Genomic DNA, 21,891 nt, shown 5'->3' with positions numbered 1-21,891 from the left:
AAAAAGGACAGAGGTCTCACATTGCCTAATCTAAGAATGTATTATTGGGCTGTTAATTTGCGATATATGTCCTTTTGGTTATATTGCGGTGATAGGAATGATCGGCCAATCTGGGTAGACCTGGAACTGACAGCTGTGAAACAGTTTTATTTAACTTCGTTATTAGGAGTTGCCCTACCTATACAATTAGGTAAAGTTGCTAATTTAAATTTATATCCTGTGGTTAAGCACTTTTTACAAATTTGGCTCCAGTTCCACAATTTTTTTAATCTTAAAAAATTTAAACTTTGTAGTATAATTTATCATAATTACTTTTTTAAACCTTCCTGGAGAGATCCAATTTTTTTACTTTGGAAAAATAATGGTATTAGGTCTTTTTTGGACTTATTTAAAGAAGGCAGATTGATGTCTTTTGAACAATTAGTTGATAAATATTCTCTTTCATATTCACACTTTTTACAACATCTTCAAGTTAGACATTTTTTACAACAATATTTAAGTATTTTTCCTTATATATTGGAGGCTGATGTGTTAGATACTATTATGAATATGAACCCCTTGATGAAAGGTTCTATTGGAAGAATTTATAATTTATTATTACAATGGGATAAGCATCCTTTACTTAAGATTAAACAGGATTGGGAGAAAGAACTCAATTTGACTTTTATATGGGAGGATTGGACGCGGATTCTGAAGTTGGTTAACTCTTCCTCAGTCTGTGCTAGTCATTCACTGATTCAATTTAAAATTGTACATCATTATCATTGGACGAAAGAGAGACTTTCTAAAATATTTCCCAATGTTGACAAGTATTGTGATAGGTGCAAAACTGAGATAGCCACACTGACACATATGTTCTGGTCATGTTCTATATTAAAACCATTCTGGAAGTCAGTCTTTTCGACAATTTCTAAAGCACTTAGAATCAATTTACAACCTAATAAATTGACTGTGCTTTTTGGAATAATTCCTCAAAATATTCATGGTATTTCTCTGTCTGACCAACATGTTATTGCGTTTGTTACATTGATAGCTAGGAGGGCCATTTTGTTGAAATGGAAGGATATATCTGCTCCTACTTTGTCACAATGGTTCTCTCAAGTGATGCTGTGTCTCAGTTTGGAGAAAATTAGAAGCTGAACCTTTGAACCTTTATTTGATTTTGAGAAGAGATGGGGCTCATTTGCTCGTTACTATCATTTCAGTTAACTGATAGATTTCCTCCACGATCTAAGTGTAATTTTTTTTCATATATTTTTTCTTCTTGTTGGCAGTTTGATACTTATTTTTAGAAGCTTTCTGTATGACGCATGGCTCCGGGTTGTGCCCTCAATGGGTTCTTTTTTTTCTCACTTTTCTTGCTTCGTAGAGTTTTTTTTATTCACAAAATTTTCAATAATTAAGATAATTTTTTGAGGCATTGTAAGTGTTGTTACTTCGATGTACCTGTGTATTTTTGAATAATAATAATAATAAAAAGATTTGAAAAGAAAGAAAATGACTGATAGAACATGAAGGGAACATAGTTCCAGAGAATTAGTTCAGGGGATATGATACTTTTCGGGAGCCATATCTGGCAAGTGCTCCTTCAGTCTACTTACTTCAGAATGTGTTTAGTAACAGCACAGAAGGCAAAGTATTAATCTATATAGGGATCTATCCTAATTTTTTACACTGGGGAATATTTTAGTTTCCCTCAGATCTTATAACCCACCAAATAATGTTGGAATTCTCATTAAAAATAATCATTCAAGATGATACAGTAACAGCAGACAAAACATTCTAGCAGGGAAAAAGGCCCATCAAGATACAATCCAAGAATTAATAATGACGTACAATTTATAGTTTAACAGGAATGTAAAATTTATTCGAGTTAAAAGGTAAAATGTTAATGGTCAGGTGCACAAAGATTAAATTTCAATACTCAAATACAACACAAGCCTCACGTGATGAAAACTGAAATGCTAATCTTCAAATTCTAAGCCTAAAATCTCTTTCAGATCCCCCTTCTCCAAATTCAGTCACCTAAAATTGCCATATTCTAATATTATTCAGAATCAGACTTTAATCGCCAAGTACCTGTGCACATACAAGGAATTTACTTCCGGCAGATGTTGTCTCTCTGCTCATAACAATAATAATGATAAATATAAATGAAAATATAGATTATACATACATTCAGTACTGACATTGCTGTGCAATTGTCTTATTTGGTTTTTTTTTGCTCTAATTACATTTTGTTTTATCTTAAGACGTTAAGCAGCTCAAGTTTTGAGCTTAAAAATACTCTTAAAAGCTTAGTCTATTTTGAAATAAGTATATTTGATGTACATTACTGTTTGGTTTTATAGGCTATAGATTTTGAAAATCTGCATTCATTCCATGTTCTCTCCTTATGCAGTAACTAGGTTTCTGACAAGTTATAATTATTACAATCAGGTTCCTATCTATCCTTCTGCAACAAGATTAGTCATGTGGAGGAGCATTTACTGAAATCATCATTAAGAAGATCATACAACATAATAAATTAGGAGCAGGAATAGGCAACTTCATACTTGGCCTGCCATTAAATAGGATCATAGCAGCTCTTTCCAGGTCTCATTTCCTCATGTGCTATTTCCCCATAGCTATTGATTTCCTGATCTTTCAAAGATGTGTCTGCTTCTTTTTTCAATAATCCCCAGTGACCTAGGCATGACCCTTTGGTGCAGACAATTCCAAAGATTCACCATCTTCTGTAAGATGACAAAATATGGTTCTGCTTTTGTTAAATACTGATGGCATTCAAGTCAAGTAACTACGAGATAATTTTTCCCATGATGGTCATAGTTACTGGAGTATACAATGTGCTAATGCATTTTGTCAGTAAGCCAAGTACCTTTGATTTGAAAAACAGACTAGCTCACCTTTGGGCTTTTAGGATTCCTTGCAGTTTGAATTAAAAGATCTTCACCCATTCTTTCCCTGCAATCAAGAACATTAGTCACAGTAAGAAACACCTGAACTTCAAACTAAACTGCAACTTGAAAAAAAATTGTGAACTGTTTCACTGATACAATGCATACTTAGTCCTTGTGATCGACAGGCACTATATAAATATACTATAACTGAGCTTATTCACATTGAGCAAGATTGATAAGCTAATGTAACTGAACTGCTGATTATTTTTTTTCCAATGGTTGGTCTATAAACAGAAAGAAAAAATGTAGTTCCTGAGATGCAGTTAATCCTCAAAACTTTTACATGCTTTATATTTTCTAGCAGCATAAATATTTGCTACCGCACTCTCCTGATCTTCACTTTCCCTGCTGTTTAATAGGTGACACATTTTCTGTAAACATCAGACAATATAGCATCTGCATGAAAATTCATAGGCTGAAAAAGAACTGTATAAAGTCCTCTACTACTGTGCAAAATATTTTAGATAGCAGTAACTACAGAACAATAGTTTCAAGGGAAGAAACTCTGGTATTCAAACTCTAAACTTAAAGATTGAGGATTAATAATGTCAATTAAGGTGATGAAGTTAAGACCAGGATTCTGCAAGAGACAACCTAACATTATCTGCACAGGGTGAATATTGGCATGGAAAAGGCCAAACAAATTTAATTTCCATTAAAACTATTTGAAAAGATTCACTTTCTATACAAATTCCACAGGTTTGATGATGTTATAATCATCTAGACAGAAATTAGGGGTGCAGGCTATTCAGACACCTCACCTCCCTTCTCAGAGCGAGGAGGAAAGAGCACATCATATTTCATTAGGGCTTTCTGTCATCGAGATTGTTCATGAACAACCAGTTTCCCTTTATAATATATATAAGATCTTAAGGGAGTCATGACAAGATAGATATTGAGATGGTTTTCCTAGAGGGCGAGTCTCAATTGAAAGGACATAATTACAAGTTGAGGCAGCTATTTCAAATGTAGCTGTGTGGGAATTTCTTCCTGCGCAGAATGAATCTCTGGAATTCCTTATCCCGGAGGATTCTAGAGGTTAGCTCAGTGAAATTATTTAAAATAGATGAATTTTGGGAAATAAGGGCTAGGGGGAACTAGTACAGAAGAGGCCTTGGGCAAATCAGCCAAATTCATATTGAATGTTGGGGAAGTAGGTGGGACCTAGTGCTGATTTATGCTCCAATTTTCCTGTGATTTAGATTAAAACTCTAATATCTGTTACAGCAATTCTCTAGTGGGACAGGTGATAGTAACTTGGGTAACAAATGTAGGCAGAATTCTGACCGACTGAGAGGCAGATTCTGCATGCTTGCCTGAAAGCCTGTGGCATTGACAATCAGAAAAAGGAATCCCAGCTTCTTTTTGACTACTTGAATTATTAAAATGACCAGGTACTTGAAAGAAGAATACAGACCTAATGTCAACAAATAAAATTCATATTAATGGGCAAAAAGGGTGCAGTATGCATGGCGGCCGAAAGGTAATGTTTCTGTGCTGTGCAACTTCTACGACTCTGCCACTTATCCCATTATAATGGAATGCAATGACATGAAACCTGTTTGTATCTTATACTCTTTCCGGGCTTCCAGCCAGGTACAGGTAGCGATTATAACCGATGTTTCGATGGCAACCTCTGCCATCTTCTTCAGGGATGATGCTTGGGCATGTCTAGTCTGGTGGTATTTATTGGTTATAATTGATAGTTGTACCCGGCTGGAAGCCCGAAAAGAGTTTACTCGTTATATACGCTGGGAAAGCACAAGAAGATACTAGATTGTATCTTCTTTACAATCCAGACTATCTCCCAGTTTCCTTTAATCAATAAACTTGTTAGTTTTGCATTTATTTGATCTCCTCATTCCAAAATACTGTGAACATTTGAGACCTATAACCAATCGTACAGACAATATAATTGTCGCTGAACTGATAAATGACATTTATTCCCTTTATCTGTTTCTGCCCTTTAAACAATCCTCAGTGAGTTCAGTATATTGTCCACAACACCATATTTTTTAGTTTTGTTTAATAACTTTTATATGTGCTACTTTACTGACAGGCTTCAAGAAGTATAAAAATATTTTATTCATAGTGTCTCTCTCTTAACTATTTCGCTTGTTACAACCTCAAAAATTTCTAAAAGATCTTTCAAATCTGCTTTCACTTCACAACTCCACATTGACACTGTTGATTCATTTTAAGCACTTTGCTATCATTTCGCTTACGGTTGATTCTAATATTTCCTACGTGAGGCTAATTGGCCTGCTGTTCCCCATTTTCACCTCCTTCCCTCCTGAGTCTTTAAACCCCATTTTCCAGCCTGTGGGGACCATTCTGGAATCAATGGAATTATGGAAGATGGCCACACATCCATTTTTTCCATGACCATTTCCTTCAAAATTTTAAGATACAAGTTATCAGGTCCTGAGGATTTATCATCTTTCAGTCACTTCAGTTTTTTCCACTATATTTTTTTTAAAACTAAGTCTATTGTTTGCAGCTCCTTATTAATCTTAGATCTGTACTTCCAGGCTTTGTGCATCTCCATCCATGAAAGCATTTTTTTTTAAAGTAAACTGTTTGCTCCTTACTCACCACTATAAAATCTCATGCCTGTGTCTGTGAGGCAGACATGCTGAATTTAGATAGTTTCTTCCTTCAGCTCCAACCAAATTTGTTGATTTTCCCAGCTAAGATCACAGGCTTTATCCTATACTTCATTACAATGCATAAACACATGAGATTTTGCAGATGCTGAAAATGTAGAGTAACCCACACAAAATGCTGGAGTAACTCTGCAATTCAGGCAGCATCAGTGGGAAGGAATAGAGAATCCATGTTTTGGACTGAAATTCTTCATCAAGACAAAGGCAGCACAATCCGTTTAGGGAAGAGGTCTAATGCAGTAGCTTTTAAAGGCTTGCTACTTTAACATGAGTATACTAAACAAAATGCTTTACTAAATAAAACCAAATACCAATGTTCCATAAAACATTCAAATTTGTCACGAAATGGACTAGATGTAAAAAGACACAAGACGTTCTGCAGATACTGCAAATGATGCGCAACACATAAAACGCTAGAGAAACTCAGCGGGTCAGGCATCAACTATATATTTTAAGTTTCAGGCTTAGACCCTTTATCAGGACTCATTAGAATTGATAAAGACTACATTAGTACACATAAGTTAGCTATTGGCATTAGGAGTGCAATATGTATTTGGCAAGCTTATTAATTTCAATATGGGACATCCTTTTACTAACTCTGACTGCACAATCTAAAAATGCTCTTTAAAAACATTAATTATTCATATACAGAATGCTTACCTGGATTCTTACACAGTTGAGTGCTATAGGTGAGAGATATTGTGGAATTATTAAAAAAAAATCCAAGGATATTCAAAACTTACTTGAGTATTTTTTCCCATGTCTCACTCTCATAAAAGGCATGGCTCCAGCCCATTTTCATAGTTCCCACTATTACATTCTGTTTAAATACATCTGTCCCTAGCTTTCGGTACATTTCCTCACATTCATCCAATGCGATCTGGAAAAACCCCAACATGAAGGCAAGTATGGCACCTGCAAATGACAAAACAAACACAAATAGGCTCAATTACACCACAAATACCTAGTAGTTTGATCTTGGATTTTCATCTGATGAAAGTTACGTCTGAAAAACTATTTGAACCGTGCAAGGCAACTTTTAAGTACCTAATGATCACAGCAATCTACCGGGGTACTCAAGCACACATATAGCACACAAGTGTGCATTGCTATATTACATAGCTCTGACTTTTCCTAGAAGAGTTTGGAGTATGTTGAAGGAGCCACAAACAATCTGCTGCAGGAAATCAATGGTGCTCAGTGACAATGTACAGCCCAACTCTTGATGGTGATCAACTCAGCTGACCATCTCTGCTAGAAAGGGGAAAAAAAATCAGCTGGAATTTCCTTGCATCTTGTTACAAAGGACCAATAGCCATTTTGGCCATGCGCTACCTGCTTGGAAAGATTTATAAGAAAGTGAGTAAATAAATCAGAACAAATGTTGGTATTTGCTGTCAGTGGTGATTTGCAGATGCGATGAACACGGGGTGTGAAGTCCATAACCACTGGTTTGGTAGACCGGGGGTGAGTGAGAGTTAAATCCTATTGACATTGCTCAGTTGTAAGGCATTGCTATTTTATTAAATGTAGCATTTTGCATGTGTACCAATCAGCTGTGGAGGTGGTAAACCTTCCAAAAATCAAGCTGTAAAGCATAGGCTGTGGTTTCTGTCTTAAATAAAATTATTCAGAAAAAGATGAAAGTTGTTTTTATTGGCTTATCATCAAGAGATGTGGAACAAAGACTAGTAAATGCAGGTGAACTAATGGAATATGAGGAGGCAGCTAAGATACTATACATCTGATTTAGGTATTTACATGAAATATTTGGGAACAACAATGACAAAACTGAATACTAAGACAAGCAATTACACACACACAGAAGGCAATTCAGGGAATTTTTTTGTTTTGAGTGTCATTAATAATATCTAAGGATAAAACTAAAGGAGATTCAAGAGTCAGTAAATGACTGATATATTTAAATTCTATAACAATCAATAATTTATAATGAAAGATGCAATAATGGAATACTTCAGAAATAAAAATAAGATCAAGGAGAATCAGCACAGATTTATGAAGGGGAAAGCACTGTTTCACTAATCTGTTGGAGCTCTTTCAGGATGTGACATTAAATACAGTAGGTAACGGGAAATTAGTGGATGTGGTGTATTTGAATCTTCAGAAGGACTCTGATAAGATTATAAACAAAAGGCTGGTCAACAATATTAGAGCACAAGAAATTCATGACAACATACAGGCATGGACTGAGGACTGTCTGATAAGTTAGCAGCCTGTGAGCAGAAACAGAGGAGATGCCTGCATTGTCCATACATGACAGGACAAAAGGCAAATGGTCTCTAGTATTTCCATGGACGGAGATGAAGAAGCGTTATAAACCCGCTGTTCCTTCGGTCATTATGGGGAACGTGAACTCGCAGCCAAATAAATTGGATGAGCTAGCCTCACTAGTAAGGAATGTTAAAGCATACAAGGAATGCAGTTTAATGTGTTTTTTCCGAAACATGGCTGACGGCTAACATCCCGGATGTAAATGTAGAATTACCTGGTTTTACTACGGTAAGATTTGACAGAGATGCCAAAAAGATGCGGTGCAAAGCGGGGGGCAAACATAAGTGGAGATGTGGAGAAAGCGAACCAGCTGAACAACTTCTTCAACAGGTTCGACAGCACAATCTCATCCTCACCGCAGAAATCCACACCAGGCTTACTTCCCTCACAGGAAAATAGCCACTCACAGGAGACCTTGCCCACGCCCAGGATTACGGCTGCACAGGTGGAAGGTCAACTGAGGAAGATCTGTACCAGCAAGGCGGCTGGACCGGATGGAGTTTCCCCACGATTACTGAGGGCCTGTGCGACTGAGCTGGGAGAACCACTACAGCGCATCTTCAACATGAGCCTGGAGCAGAGAAGAGTACCCAGGCAGTGGAAAACATCCTGTATTGTCCCGGTACCGAAGAAACCACAACCAAAGTTGAATGACTTCAGACCTGTTGCCTTGACGTCGCACGTGATGAAGACCATGGAGCGGCTGATAATACAGAATCTGAGGCCACAAACCAGGCACGCCCAGGATCTTCTTCAGTTTGCATATAAGGAGAAGGTGGGAGTGGAGGATGCTATCACGTATTTGCTGCAGAAATCACTCTCTCACCTAGATGGGGTCAGTTGTGCTGTGAGGATTACATTCCTTGACTTCTCTAGTGCCTTTAACACCATCCAGCCCAAGATCTTAAGGCACAAACTAACGGAGATGGGAGTAGACTCTCACATGGTGGATTGGATAGTGGACTACTTGACAGATAGACCTCAGTATGTGCGGTTGGGAGACTGTAGGTCTGACACGGTGGTCAGCAGCACAGGAGCGCCGCAGGGAACCGTACTCTCTCCGGTCCTGTTCACCCTGTACACATCAGACTTCCAATATAACTCGGAGTCCTGCCATGTGCAGAAGTTCGCTGATGACATGGCCATAGTGGGGTGTGTCAGGAATGGACAAGAGGAGGAGTATAGGAAACTGATACAGGACTTTGTGATATGGTGCAACTCAAACTACCTGCGTCTCAATATCACCAAGACCAAGGAGATGGTGGTGGACTTTAGGAGATCTAGGCCTCATATGGAGCCAGTGATCATTAATGGAGAATGTGTGGAGCAGGTTAAGACCTACAAGTATCTGGGAGTACAGTTAGACGAGAAGCTAGACTGGACTGCCAACACAGATGCCTTGTGCAGGAAGGCACAGAGTCGACTGTACTTCCTAAGAAGGTTGGCGTCATTCAATGTCTGTAGTGAGATGCTGAAGATGTTCTATAGGTCAGTTGTGGAGAGCGCCCTCTTCTTTGTGGTGGCGTGTTGGGGAGGAAGCATTAAGAAGAGGGACGCCTCACGTCTTAATAAGCTGGTAAGGAAGGCGGGCTCTGTCGTGGGCAAAGTACTGGAGAGTTTAACATCGGTAGCTGAGCGAAGGGCGCTGAGTAGGCTACGGTCAATTATGGAAAACTCTGAACATCCTCTACATAGTACCATCCAGAGACAGAGAAGCAGTTTCAGCGACAGGTTACTATCGATGCAATGCTCCTCAGACAGGATGAAGAGGTCAACACTCCCCAATGCCATTAGGCTTTACAATTCAACCGCCAGGACTTAAGAACTTTTTAAAAGCTATTATTAATGCTTTTTGAGATAGTGATTTAGATGCATATCATATTTTTTACTGAGTTAAGTATTGTATGTAATTAGTTTTGCTACAACAAGTGTATGGGACATTGGAAAAAAAGTTGAATTTCCCCATGGGGATGAATAAAGTATCTATCTATCTATCTATTAAGTTATCCCAAAATTATCAGTATCAACAGGTGCCCTACTGCAAGAGAATCATGGTAAAAATTATCAAGGTTATCACAAAGTTAGCTCTTCTCAGAGGACCTCAACCTGCAGCCTATAGTACCTATAAAGTGCCCACACCTTGTTCATGAAAGTAAATTAGAATAGTTGGGTGATAAGAGAGAGAGTGCAAGAGGCTGAGCAATGATAGAATGTAAGAGGTTGAGTAACACACTGACAATCATACATACATAGGTTCCACTCATCTTTAACACCGAAACATCCAAGCTAAGGTCCTACCAAAAGGACCACTAAGAACTGCTGTGAATTGAGACAGAGACAGAGTGTTATTGGAATGAATATTTCAAAGTCTTCCTCAACTATCAATTTGCCCCTAAGATGAGCACAATAGAAACCAATACCAGCTAACCCTGCGGTTTCGCCTGACAGGCAGGAAGTTGGAAAGATTACATTTCATGATCATGGATTCACAATCTTATCATCAACATCTGGGATGAAAAGAATTTTGCAGAAAACATCAGAGATGGCATAATTGTGAACATCTTCATGAAAGGAGACTGGGCTTTGTATGGTAGCTACATGCTGTATGTAGTTGCCACAAGAAAAGCCATCTCCAGGGTCCTTCTAAATCATCTCTTCCAGGAGGCCAAGAACTGCTCCCTAGACTCCAGTATAGAATCCATCCATCTAAAGGTACAAAGAACATAATTGTCATAGTCCAACAAAAATGCACCTGCAGCTACTTTATAAAGCCTGCTTTCAGCCTTATCATAGCCTTTAACTTCAATAAGGACTGTGGAACCTCTTTCTAAAACTGCTATTGTCCACAGAATATCATCTCCATGTTTGCTCCAAAGTGATTTAGCTCCGAAGACAAATGTGAAATTTCCAAGTTTGCCGATGATACTAAATTAGGTGGAATTGAGAGGTTGAGGAAGAAAATGGGAATAGAAACAAACTAAGTGTGTGTAGAGAATATAACAATTAGGATAGAATGTAGAAAAATATGAATCACCCATTGGTGCACAAAACCCTGTTTTTCAAAAACAGGTAAACTCTACGTTTTGAGGAGGGTGGATTGCTTTCTAGAAAACTAACCACATCGTGATTTTCCATAACACAAAGCCGCATCATCTATACATGTGTCAAGAGAAAAGTTGAAAATAAATATATTTTATGTTTATTTTATTATTTTTCAAAAATTGGTGCAAGTATATTTTATTTTATTTCTCAAATATTTGTGCTGTGCTTTATGAATTCTGAGACTAAATTTCCATTACCTGATGACCATAAAATAAGGGGTCACCTGTAATGAGAAACGGTAACACACACTCAGTGGCCACTTTTATTAGGTACAAGTGTGGAACCTAGCATGATCTTCTACTAATGTAGTCTATCCATTTCAAGGTTTGATGTGTTGTGCATTCAGAGAAGCTCTTCTGCACACTAATGATGTAATGTGTGGTTATTTAAGTTACTTTCTCCTTCCTGACCGCTATTTTTTAACAAAACTACAAGTTTATTCACACAAAAATACAAATGAAATGAAAACATCAAATATTTACAAGACAATGAACAAATTCAAAGTAAAATATGATTATTACTGTCTATAAAATAGTCAATTCCCTGGGGGCTCACTACTCCCAGAAATTCTCCATCAGTATGCATGGTGACTGCATGCTCCCTCTTCAAGGACACCCAGGCTCAAACATATCCCTGGAAGAGGAGCAGCAGTCAGCCTGGGCTGAACCCTTGATTGCTGGCCACCTGGACCTGTGAATTGCCATCTTGGCCAGGCCTAGAAGCAAGCCCAGCAGTAGATCCCCCAAGTGACCTGCCCCCTTCCATCCGAGGTGCTCGTATATCAGCAGCGCAGAGCTGAGGTGCAACCAAATTCTCATATACTCGGATATTCAAATAGGGGCTGCAATCTCTACAATCTACATAAATGTGATACACTGACTCCTCCCATCCACAGGTGGACAGGGTGTCAGTGAACTGATTTAAAAACCTGTTACACGGTACTGCCCTATGCAACACCTTCCTCCCCAGGTCCACAATGTGCAGGAGAAAGATCTCTGCCTAAAGAGATTTCTACTGGGAACCTCCCCAACATCAGATGGTAAAACAAACTACCATGGCAAACCTTCCTGTCAGCTTGAACCAGTCTGACCTCTCTCATTCTCAAAGTGTTTTTACCCACAGAACTGCAGCTCACTGGATATTTTTTGCTTATTGCACCACTTTCTGCAAACTCTTGAGACTGTCAGGCATGAAAATCAATTGAGATTAGCAGTTTCTGAGGCACTCAAATTGGTCTGTCTGGCACCAACAATCATTCCCCGGACAAAATCACTTAGATCACATTTCTTCCCCCATTCTGACATTTGGTCTGAACAACAACTAAACCGCTTGGCCATGTCTGTATGTTTTTTTACATTGAATTGCTGCCACAATTGGCCAGTTAGATTTTTGCATTAATAAGTAGGTGAACAGGTGTACTTAATAAAGTGGCCACTATATGTGTTTTTCAAGGGACCAGGCTTCTCTTATGCAAGAATTACTCAAAACTAACATGGAGGTGTAGCAGGCAAATAGGAACGTAAAACAGAATGTCAGCCTTTGTTAAAAGAATTTGAATACCAGCAGTCCCCGGGTTACGAATGAGTTCCGTTCCTGAGTCCACCTTTAAGTCAGAACAGGTACATCCGGTATTATTTAGCGTCAGTTAGTCAAACGTTTGACTTAGTATATAGTATATATTTTACTTTTCTATGCATATAAAACACTTAAGAAACGTATGTATTTCAATAATTAAACTACTGCATTGCTTAGTAATAATTGTAGCTATCATCGGGCAGGGCCTTTCACATGCTCCATTATTCTCACTTTATCCTTTACCTGTATCCTTTAAAGTTGTTCCGATTGTTGACCAACTGTAGCCTAAAGCTTTTCCAATGACCGATGGCGTTTCACCTCTTTCCAATGGCTTTATTATTTCCACTTTATTTTCAATCGCCATCATTTTCCATCAACGGAAAAGAAAACTGTGGATTTTATGTTCTATCGCTGAGCAGCAGTGAACTGTCTGATTGGCCTATCAGAGTTCTCTTTAGGAACTAGTTGACTTGATCAGCATTTCTGATCTGGCTATTGTTCACGATTGCACTTAATAAAAAAAATACAGCAGCAGCAGCGGGCTGCAGGGCTTGTGCTGCTCCGGGTCCTAAAGTCCACCCGTACTGAGACAGGTTAAATGGGACAAGTGGGGGCGGTGCTGACTGGAAAAGAAGGGGGTCAGGGTAATCTTGCTAAGAAATATTTAAGCCAAATACAAAGTTACACACTCAACACAGTGTTAATGGCAACGACTTAAAATGGCGGACAGTGTTCTCCTCCCTCTGTTCGTAAGTACGAGTTGTCCAGAAAGGCTAATTTATACTTGTGCGTACAGGCTACGCCGCAGCCTACGCCAACCCCGATTTTCACTTCTGCGTCACTCTATGCCGTAGTGAGCATGCATTGGTGTGCGCCAAAACGCTAGTTGGTGGTGGGGTTTCTATGTCACTGTGTTGAGTTTCTTCGTGAGAGACATGGACAAGGAAATGCATTTCAAACATTTTCAAATGTCGGCAGGTAGATTTGATGATCTAGTTCATCTATTTCATATCAGTGTATGCACAGCCTACAAACATGGCAGAGAAGAAGCAAACGGAAATGTATAGGAGGAAATGTGGTGCTACCAAGCGGACTGATCACAGCTGTTGCGGTCTGCGTCACCACAATGCGTGAGTGACTTTTCTGGAGAGGTGCACGTCACCCTACTGTATATGGTACAGCGTAGGTACGGTTTAGGGTACGCAACACCTACGGCATAGATGCGACGCACAAGTATAAATCAGCCTTTAGTCCGACGTTCGTAACTCGGGGACTGCCTGTATAAAAAATCCTACAGCAATTATGTGTCTTGATGAAACTGAACTTTTGAGTACTGCAGACAGTTTTGGATTCTATACCAAAAAAATACAATGTATTTGCCATAGATAGTACTCAACAACGATTTACCACAAGAGTCACTGTGATGGCAGATTGATCATAGAAGGACATAGTGAGTAGAATAGACTGTATAGCCCAGAGGTTAGAACATTACATCCCATTCTGACCTATCAGTGGGTAGCCTCCTGCACTATTATAACTGAGTCCAATGCAAGCTTGGTGATCAGCACCTTATCTTCTACCTGGACACGTTGCAACCTTCTGGACAACATAAAATTGAGCAATTCAGGTAACTCGCTTTCTCCATTTTATATCAGATCTGGCCAGGTTATTGAATGTCACACATCTCCATTGGCTCAGTTTTTTCTCTTCATGAGCACATCCTGGTTTGCTGCACTTTTCCTACAGTCCTGTTTTTTTTTTACTGCTTTTATTTTCCTTTGAGATTTTACTGTTTCTTTCTAACTTCCTTCATTAACCTATCAATCAGATAACCTTATCTACAAATTATCCCCACAGCAATCCTGGCCTCAGCTTTTCAGATACAGTACTTTCTTTGTATAATCCATTCTGCACTCTCTGCAACTTAAAACTAGTTTTCTTTCTTCTGACAAATGAGCTTTGACCTGAAGACTTAACTGTTTCTCTGACCGCAGATACAATCTAATCTGCTGGGTGTTTTGAGCATTTTCAGTTCCTATTTCAGTATACAAACCAATTTATGCTCATACTTAAAGAAATTGATTGGTCATAATCTAGTGGAATGAATGGCAATGCCAAGGGAGCAACATCCTGATTCTATGATAAGACCACACATCTTTAACACTCTATCCAGGCACATAAATAAGGAGAACGATGAAAATTAAAATAGTAAAATGTGATAAAACTAAATTTAGGCCAAATATCAGAAAATTCATCTTGGGTTATGAATAAGGAATGCATCATAATGGAAACAAAAATAAAACACTTGAATTATTTAATGATTGTACATTTTCTTTCTGGTCAAATGAACTAAATTGGGCAGATTTTTCAGGCTTGTCTATAATTATCTTGTGAGTAAAGGCAAATATGTTTCAATATACTGAAAAAAAACTATGGCAGACATTGACCTAGTAATTATAGATCAGTTTGCATAATATAACGTATTCACAACCTCAGGACATCCAAAGCACTTTAAAATTAATGAAATGCTTTAGCTTTGAAGTCAGTGGAGAAAATGTGGCAGCCAATTTGTATCCAAGGTCCCTCAAAAGGTGAAGTGCAAATGAACGGAAATATTTTAACCTGTCATTGGTGAAGAGATAATCAGAGGCACAACAACAGGACAGACCTCTGATGACCTGCAAGCTGCCGGGCTCCTCAGTTGCACACAGTTTCTACGAGTATCCTAATCCTCAATTTCTTGTTCCAAAAGGCAACATGTACATGTTAGTAACATGTACAATAGTTTAATTAGGAATGGATTTTATGTGAGCATATTGAGAGAAAAGGCTGATTTTGTTTTAAAACACACAGTTCACCCATTAAGAATAAAATACTTCAATTGATGTCTGTAGCTCCCGGCATCACAGGCAACCACTATCCAAAACCAAGTGTCCTCACAGGATCGTAGATTTATGACACAGGCCATTCAGCCCACTGCATTCATACTAGTTGAAAAGGGCTACTCAGTCTTACCTCAACTCCCAAAACTAGCTCTACAGTCCGGTGGATTATAACTCCTAAAATACACATCCAGCTACTTTTTAACCATGATGAGGGTTTTTATCCCTGCTAGTATTGAGAAATATACCTGATATAATCATTATATATACCTGAACTATAATCACTATGTATTAGCTATTTACTATACTATGTAATCACTGCTAGGTACCGAATATTAATATGTATTATTTTACTAGGCACATTTTGTTATGTGTTGTTTTCACTAGATACTTTGTACTCTCTTAGCTGCATATTATGGCACTTACAGTACACCTGTTTGTTTTGCAACACTATTAGCTGCGATGTATCCCATGTATTACACTCAGCCTTTGTTTAGTACGAGATAACGGTGGCGGACAGGATGCTGCGAGCAGGAATGTACTGTGAGGGAGGTTGTCTGAAAAACATAATCTTGGCCACGAATAAGGCCCCAATGCGAACGGGTGAAAAACAATGGTGACGTACCGCGGGCTAGGCAAGAGCGATTAATTAATTCACATATAGATGATATGCAACTAAAAGTTGATTGGGTATGCTGATAAAACCGAAATGTAACTGAGGTAAGAAATCACTATAAAGAATGCTGTACACCGGAGCTCGGTGGGCTTTCGGTGACAAGTTCATTGATTGCCTCAGCCTTTGTTTGCAAATAAAGGTTTAATTTTCTTGAAGAATTGTCTGTGTCTCCAAGTCATTTCAAGTAACCACGACACTAGCAAGGCAGACCATTCCAGACCACAACCACCCTTTGGATGAAAATGTTTTTCCTCATCTCTTCTTGAAATCTTCTACTAATTACTTTAATTCTGTGCCTCCCAGATTTTAACTTTTCTGGTTTACCAAATAGGTACGTATTTCCATGCATTCTAAGAGGCCATTTCAGCTTATTAATCCTATGCTGACTCACAAAATAATTCTTCTCCACGAATCTTCCCTGTAATCTATTTTCTCTTCATTTCCATCAACCACTGTTTTTCCATGTCCTAGGTCCTACCATTTACCTACACTTTAACAGTAATTTATAGTGAACTGTTAATTTATCCATCCAAAGATCTTTGTATAGTGGGAGGATACTGGAGCACATTGTCACACAGAGAACAGGCAAGTTGCACACAGGCAGCACCAGGGGTCAGGACTGAACCAGGATGACATGTTTTTTAAAACATCTTTTTCATATTTCCTACATTTAATTCCAAATCATCCATGTACAAGATGAACCAGACTTGTACCAGTCTTCAATCAATCATTGTGTTCTGATCCCTGCACTGAGTAATTCTTACAAGCTATCTACCACTTTCCCTACCTGCGTTTCTGCCAGACCACCATGAGACTTAGTCAAAAACCTTATTAAATTCAGATTACATCAAATACTCTTGTTCTACATTTATCTTTCTGCAAAAACCAAGTTTATTTCTGCTCTATAGATTGTTTAGAGCAGGGTTTCCCAACCCTTTTTATGCCATGGACCAAAACGATTAAGCAAGAGATCTGTGGACCCCAGGTTGGAAACCGCTCTTTAGAAACTTGGGACATTACCTGTATCTACCTTTCAGCACAAAAATAATGTTTAAAATATATATTATTCAAAACATCCTTTCAGTGAAAGAATATCAGTTCCTCCTCAAATTGGCCAGCAACTTTTCACAACCCAGAGTCAAGGGCCAACAGCTGGTTGGACGTGGAGGATGAGAGGTTGAAGTTTCCTCTTCTCCTCTATCTCTATTAATAGACCCAAAGCTCAGTCCTCCTGCCTGCACTTTCCTGAGCACTCTCTGCTTGGGCATACCCAGAAGCAGCTGGAAACAGGGGCATAGACTCATTCAATAATTTCCTGCTTCTATGAACAGTTCAAATGGGTGCTGCCTGTGCTACCAATCATGATTGTCCTGGGACATAGAGATCAATAAATAGCTGTGCTGCAGCAGAGGCCCTTGCTGGAATGAGTCAATTCTCCCCAGAAGCTGAGTAAACCATTGCCTATATCCAGCCCATAATTTGCAGAATGCTGCTCTCCTGTTCTTCTCCCGATAGTGGCATTACCAAAGAGGCCAGCATTATCCTTCGATTACTGCATCATCCAACAACTACATCTTCAACAGTGCAGCATTCTCTCAGTACTGCAGTGAAGCACACACCTAAATTATGTGCTCACGTTACAGTATTGGGGAATGAATGCAAACCCTGACGAAAGTGCTGCAAACTGAGTCACAGTTGGTATTCTGCAGAATGCCTTTGAAGAGTACAGATGTTACGGGTACCAGTCTGCAGAGCATCAGAAGTAAAAGACAATAAAATATTTTCAAGCTTGAGCACCGATGGAAGTTCACTGAGTTTCCCAAAACAAATTGATAAAATTCTGCATACAAGGCTAATAAATAATATTGAGAATTTGATGTACATCTAACTGAATCAAGAAATATTAACAGTAGAGGTCCACTGGTGTTTTCTCATATCCTGTTATTTATCACATTTGTGAATGATGTTACAGCATTATTAAATTCCTTAATGGCACCAGTCTCTGGTTGAAGAAATGATTATAATGCCAAATAGTTTCAATATGGAGATTATCAATACATAGTCTGAGATATTAAAGATAATGAAGATAAATATAGGATCATACATATAAGAAAAATAACTGAATTTTAAACAGTCATTTCTTTCAATATCTGGTTCCTGCACTGAACCTAGGCCAAGGGATGAAGGTCTTAACTGGTGGGTAACACTGGCTGCATTACTAACTGGTATGGAGGGGTCACTGCACAGGATTGGAAATATCTGCAGAGGGTTGCAAACTCAGCCAGCTCCATTATCAGCACTAGCCTCCACAGCATCAAGGACATCTTCAAAAGACGGTACCTCTAAAAGGTGGCATCCATCATTAAGGACCACAGTCACCCAGGACATGTTCTCTACTGATGAGGAGATACAGGAGCCTCAGCATTTTCAGAACAGCTTCTTCTCCTTCTCCTTCTTCTCCTCCATCATCAGATTTCAGAACAGTGAACCCATGAAAAGTACCGCACTACCTTTGATCTCTTTTTGCACTACGTATTTCATTTTACTTAGTCATATAATCAATGGATTCTGGATAATTGGGCCATCGGTTAATCAAGACAGCCACTTATTTGTGACAACAGTAAGACAATTCGGAACTGTTTAGCTCACTGCAGTTTCAAATATTCAGGCTTGGGGCTGCCATAAATGGCTCGGAGTGAAAATCAAATGATTTCACTACTTCAGTAAGTTAGAAACTACAAAGAATTTGAAGGCACAATAATCAACTTGAATGTTACAACGAAAATGAAGATTTGTAGCATGCAATTGTCAATACCATTGTCTGAAGGCAGTACATTACCTGCACCAGATGTCTGCACTGATTTTGTTCATTTACAGTCAAAAGAATGCGATGTGGATGAATTCCACCACTGGTAAGTATTAGAACTAAAACCATTTTATAGTACTGTAGTGATGATGAAGGGAAAGGTAAACTTAGGTAGAGGGATAGGTAAATGGGGGAATGGATTAAGGGGTATGATTAGTTTATGATCAATTACCTTATAGGTACCTTATGTTGGTTGCTGTACAGCCAAAAAGGGAACCTTACCCAGCAACAAATGATGTACCAGACAGTGTTCCCTAATAGCATTAGACATAGGTCAAAATAAAGAATTATCTGGTCCCACAAAACATTTTTAAGGTATAACATAACTAAATAGGGGAAGGACAGCGTCGGGGGGGGGGGGGGGGGGCGGTAGAACGTTGGAGAGTAGGGGCAGGTGTCAACATAAGAAACTAAGATAGTATCCATGCTGGTCTTGGCAGAAATAATTATAACTGATCAATAATGATTTTACACCTAATTGTATCTTACCATGTGATCGAAACTATTCTAAAACTGTATTAACTCACGTAATTATAATACTTCCTGTAATGATCAATGTTATAAATTGTGTGGAATTGTATTCGGGGGGGGGGGGGGGGGCAGTGTCCGGACTGTCTCTTTGGGAGATCAGTCTGTAACTTCCCCCATAGCATGCTATGAATAAAAAGTGAAGTTTGATGAAGTATCACATGTTTTATGGTTTTATTGAATTCGTGGTACCTTGCGCTACTGCATCGGGTCGATCCACCTTTGTCAAATTGGCGAGCCAGCCAGGAGTCCAAAACGAGGTCTCCTAGACGGTGTGAGTGGTCGCACAGTGACAGTAACCTGAGATGGATTGAGTCCACAAGGTAAGATTTGCCTTGATCTCCCTCTATTTAACTGTCCACCTTGATGACCCCTTCGTCCGGCGTGTAAGTCTCTGACAGACTCCTTCTGAAACCTGAGTTGAGGATCGCCCGAGTACTACAGGTCAGTAGGTATCGAGGTAACAGAGGACCCGACGAGGTATTGTGAGTATTAAAGTTTATGAGGTATCGGGGTAACAGAGGACCCGACGAGGTATTGTGAGTATTAAAGTTTATGAGGTATCGGGGTAACAGAGGACCTGACGAGATATTGTGAGTATTAAAGTTTATGAGGTATCGGGGTAACAGAGGACCCGACGAGGTATTGTGAGTATTAAAGTTTATGAGGTATCGGGGTAACAGAGGACCCGACGAGGTATTGTGAGTATTAAAGTTTATGAGGTATCGGGGGTAACAGAGGACCCGACGAGATATTGTGAGTATTAAAGTTTATGAGGTAACGGGGTAACAGAGAACCCAATGAGATATTGTGAGTATTTAAGATTGTGAGGATTAAAGTCTGTACATGCTGAAGAATTGGGCAGCAGATAATTAACAGTGATCTATTACATTTTCCTTTGGGTGCGTCACTGTGAATTGGGCAGTGGATTAGTGGCAGTAACCTATTACATTTGAAGCTGGTGAGCACCTTAATTGGCCGGGGGACCGGGGTGCATAGCGCGGTAAATTGACTAGCACGAGACATAACAGAAATTTGGCCAAACACAGGGGAAGTGGCTCTCTCCTGCAGTCTATCCGGATGTTGTAAATATGCTTTGGGGGTACGCTTATGATAATTAGCCTGTCTCAGCATCCTGCCTTTAGACTAGTTGTTAAGAGGGGAAATCCCCTACGCAAAGGTCAGGATCTTGAAGTGGATGCAGAGAGACACGGCACAAGATTAATGGGGATAAGGGCACAAGATTAACGCGGAATAGGGTTGTAGGTTATATGGTGGTAAAGCCGCACTCTGAAGTATCAGCACCCAGCCTTAGACCGGTTGTTAAGAGGGGAAATCCCCCACGCGAAGGTCAGGACCCTGAAGTGGATGTGAAAAAAGGAGGAAGCTGACCCACTCGATTAGGAAGCATGGGGAAAACATTGGATAAGTTCGGGAATAACATGCCATTATTTAAAATATGTAAAGATGACCCTGAAAGAGAAATTGATTACCGAAGGTTATCGACATGCCTAAATAAAAAATTGGGTAGTGAAATTTAGCCTTTGGGTGGGACCTGGGACTTAGATAAATGTCTGAAGGCAGCGGAAGCAATTTGGAAACGTGGTGCCAGACAAAAGTGGAAGATTTTAATGTCCAATTGGAGAAAAAAAGCCGAAGAATTAAATAATAGATCTAGGCAAAATAGTTGTAAAGCACGTCGCAGATGGATTAGTGTATGTGATAATGAAGGAAATTTGAAATCGTGGGAGACAATAAAAGGACTGTGTGAGGATTATGATACGAATAAGGGAAAACAGAATAGGGAAACGAAAGATAGGCAGGTTAAGGATAGGCGACAAGGTAAAGGTGAAGCCGGCAAAGGTAAAACTGAGGTACCTCTTGACCTGTCTGGTCTGCCCATGCTGTTTGATGATAATGAGACTGAGGAGGAGGAAGTCTGGCGACCCCAGCCCACGGCACTGCCACTCCTGTATGCGCCAACTAAGCAGTCACCCCAGGGTAATCCCAACTCACCCCCACCAAGCCCGGTGGCCACCCGCACGAGGGGACAGTTGAGGCAGCGGAAGGGTAAAACCAGCCAGGGACCAGGAAACCACGACGTAGGCGGAATTTTCTGGTAGGAGGCAGTTGATGGCATCACCAATCTCATAGAATCCTTCTGTAAGCAGGGCATTGTAGTCCCTTGCCAGTCACCTACTCCTGTCTTGCGGGTTCCAAAACCGGGAAGGCCACAGTGGCGCTTAGTACAGGACCTCCTACTGGCAAGCACTAATGGGGTTACATGCTCCCTCCCCAAAAGGTACAGAGAGCCCAACGGCAAGTGAAATTTCTGGGAACCCTT

The 21,891-nt window shown here is 39.5% G+C and overlaps 1 protein-coding gene across 2 annotated transcripts in view; it reads right to left on the bottom strand.

Moving 5' to 3' along the window:
• The window catches only part of pnpla8 (patatin-like phospholipase domain containing 8), a 100,471-nt gene that overhangs the window by 32,647 nt on the left and 45,933 nt on the right, over positions 1–21,891 (bottom strand). For both annotated transcript variants that reach the window (XM_073059005.1, XM_073059007.1), the window contains exons 6-7: positions 6,370–6,541; positions 2,907–2,964 (exon numbers count right to left, since the gene is read on the bottom strand). In XM_073059005.1, the coding sequence (XP_072915106.1) occupies positions 2,907–2,964; positions 6,370–6,541 (230 nt within the window). The remainder of the gene's footprint in view (positions 1–2,906; positions 2,965–6,369; positions 6,542–21,891) is intronic.

The sequence above is a fragment of the Hemitrygon akajei genome, chromosome 10, assembly GCF_048418815.1.
Source record: "Hemitrygon akajei chromosome 10, sHemAka1.3, whole genome shotgun sequence".
NCBI lineage: Eukaryota > Metazoa > Chordata > Chondrichthyes > Myliobatiformes > Dasyatidae > Hemitrygon > Hemitrygon akajei.
The sequence above is the reverse complement of the archived record's forward strand: the minus strand, read 5'-3'. Positions and strand labels throughout refer to the sequence as shown.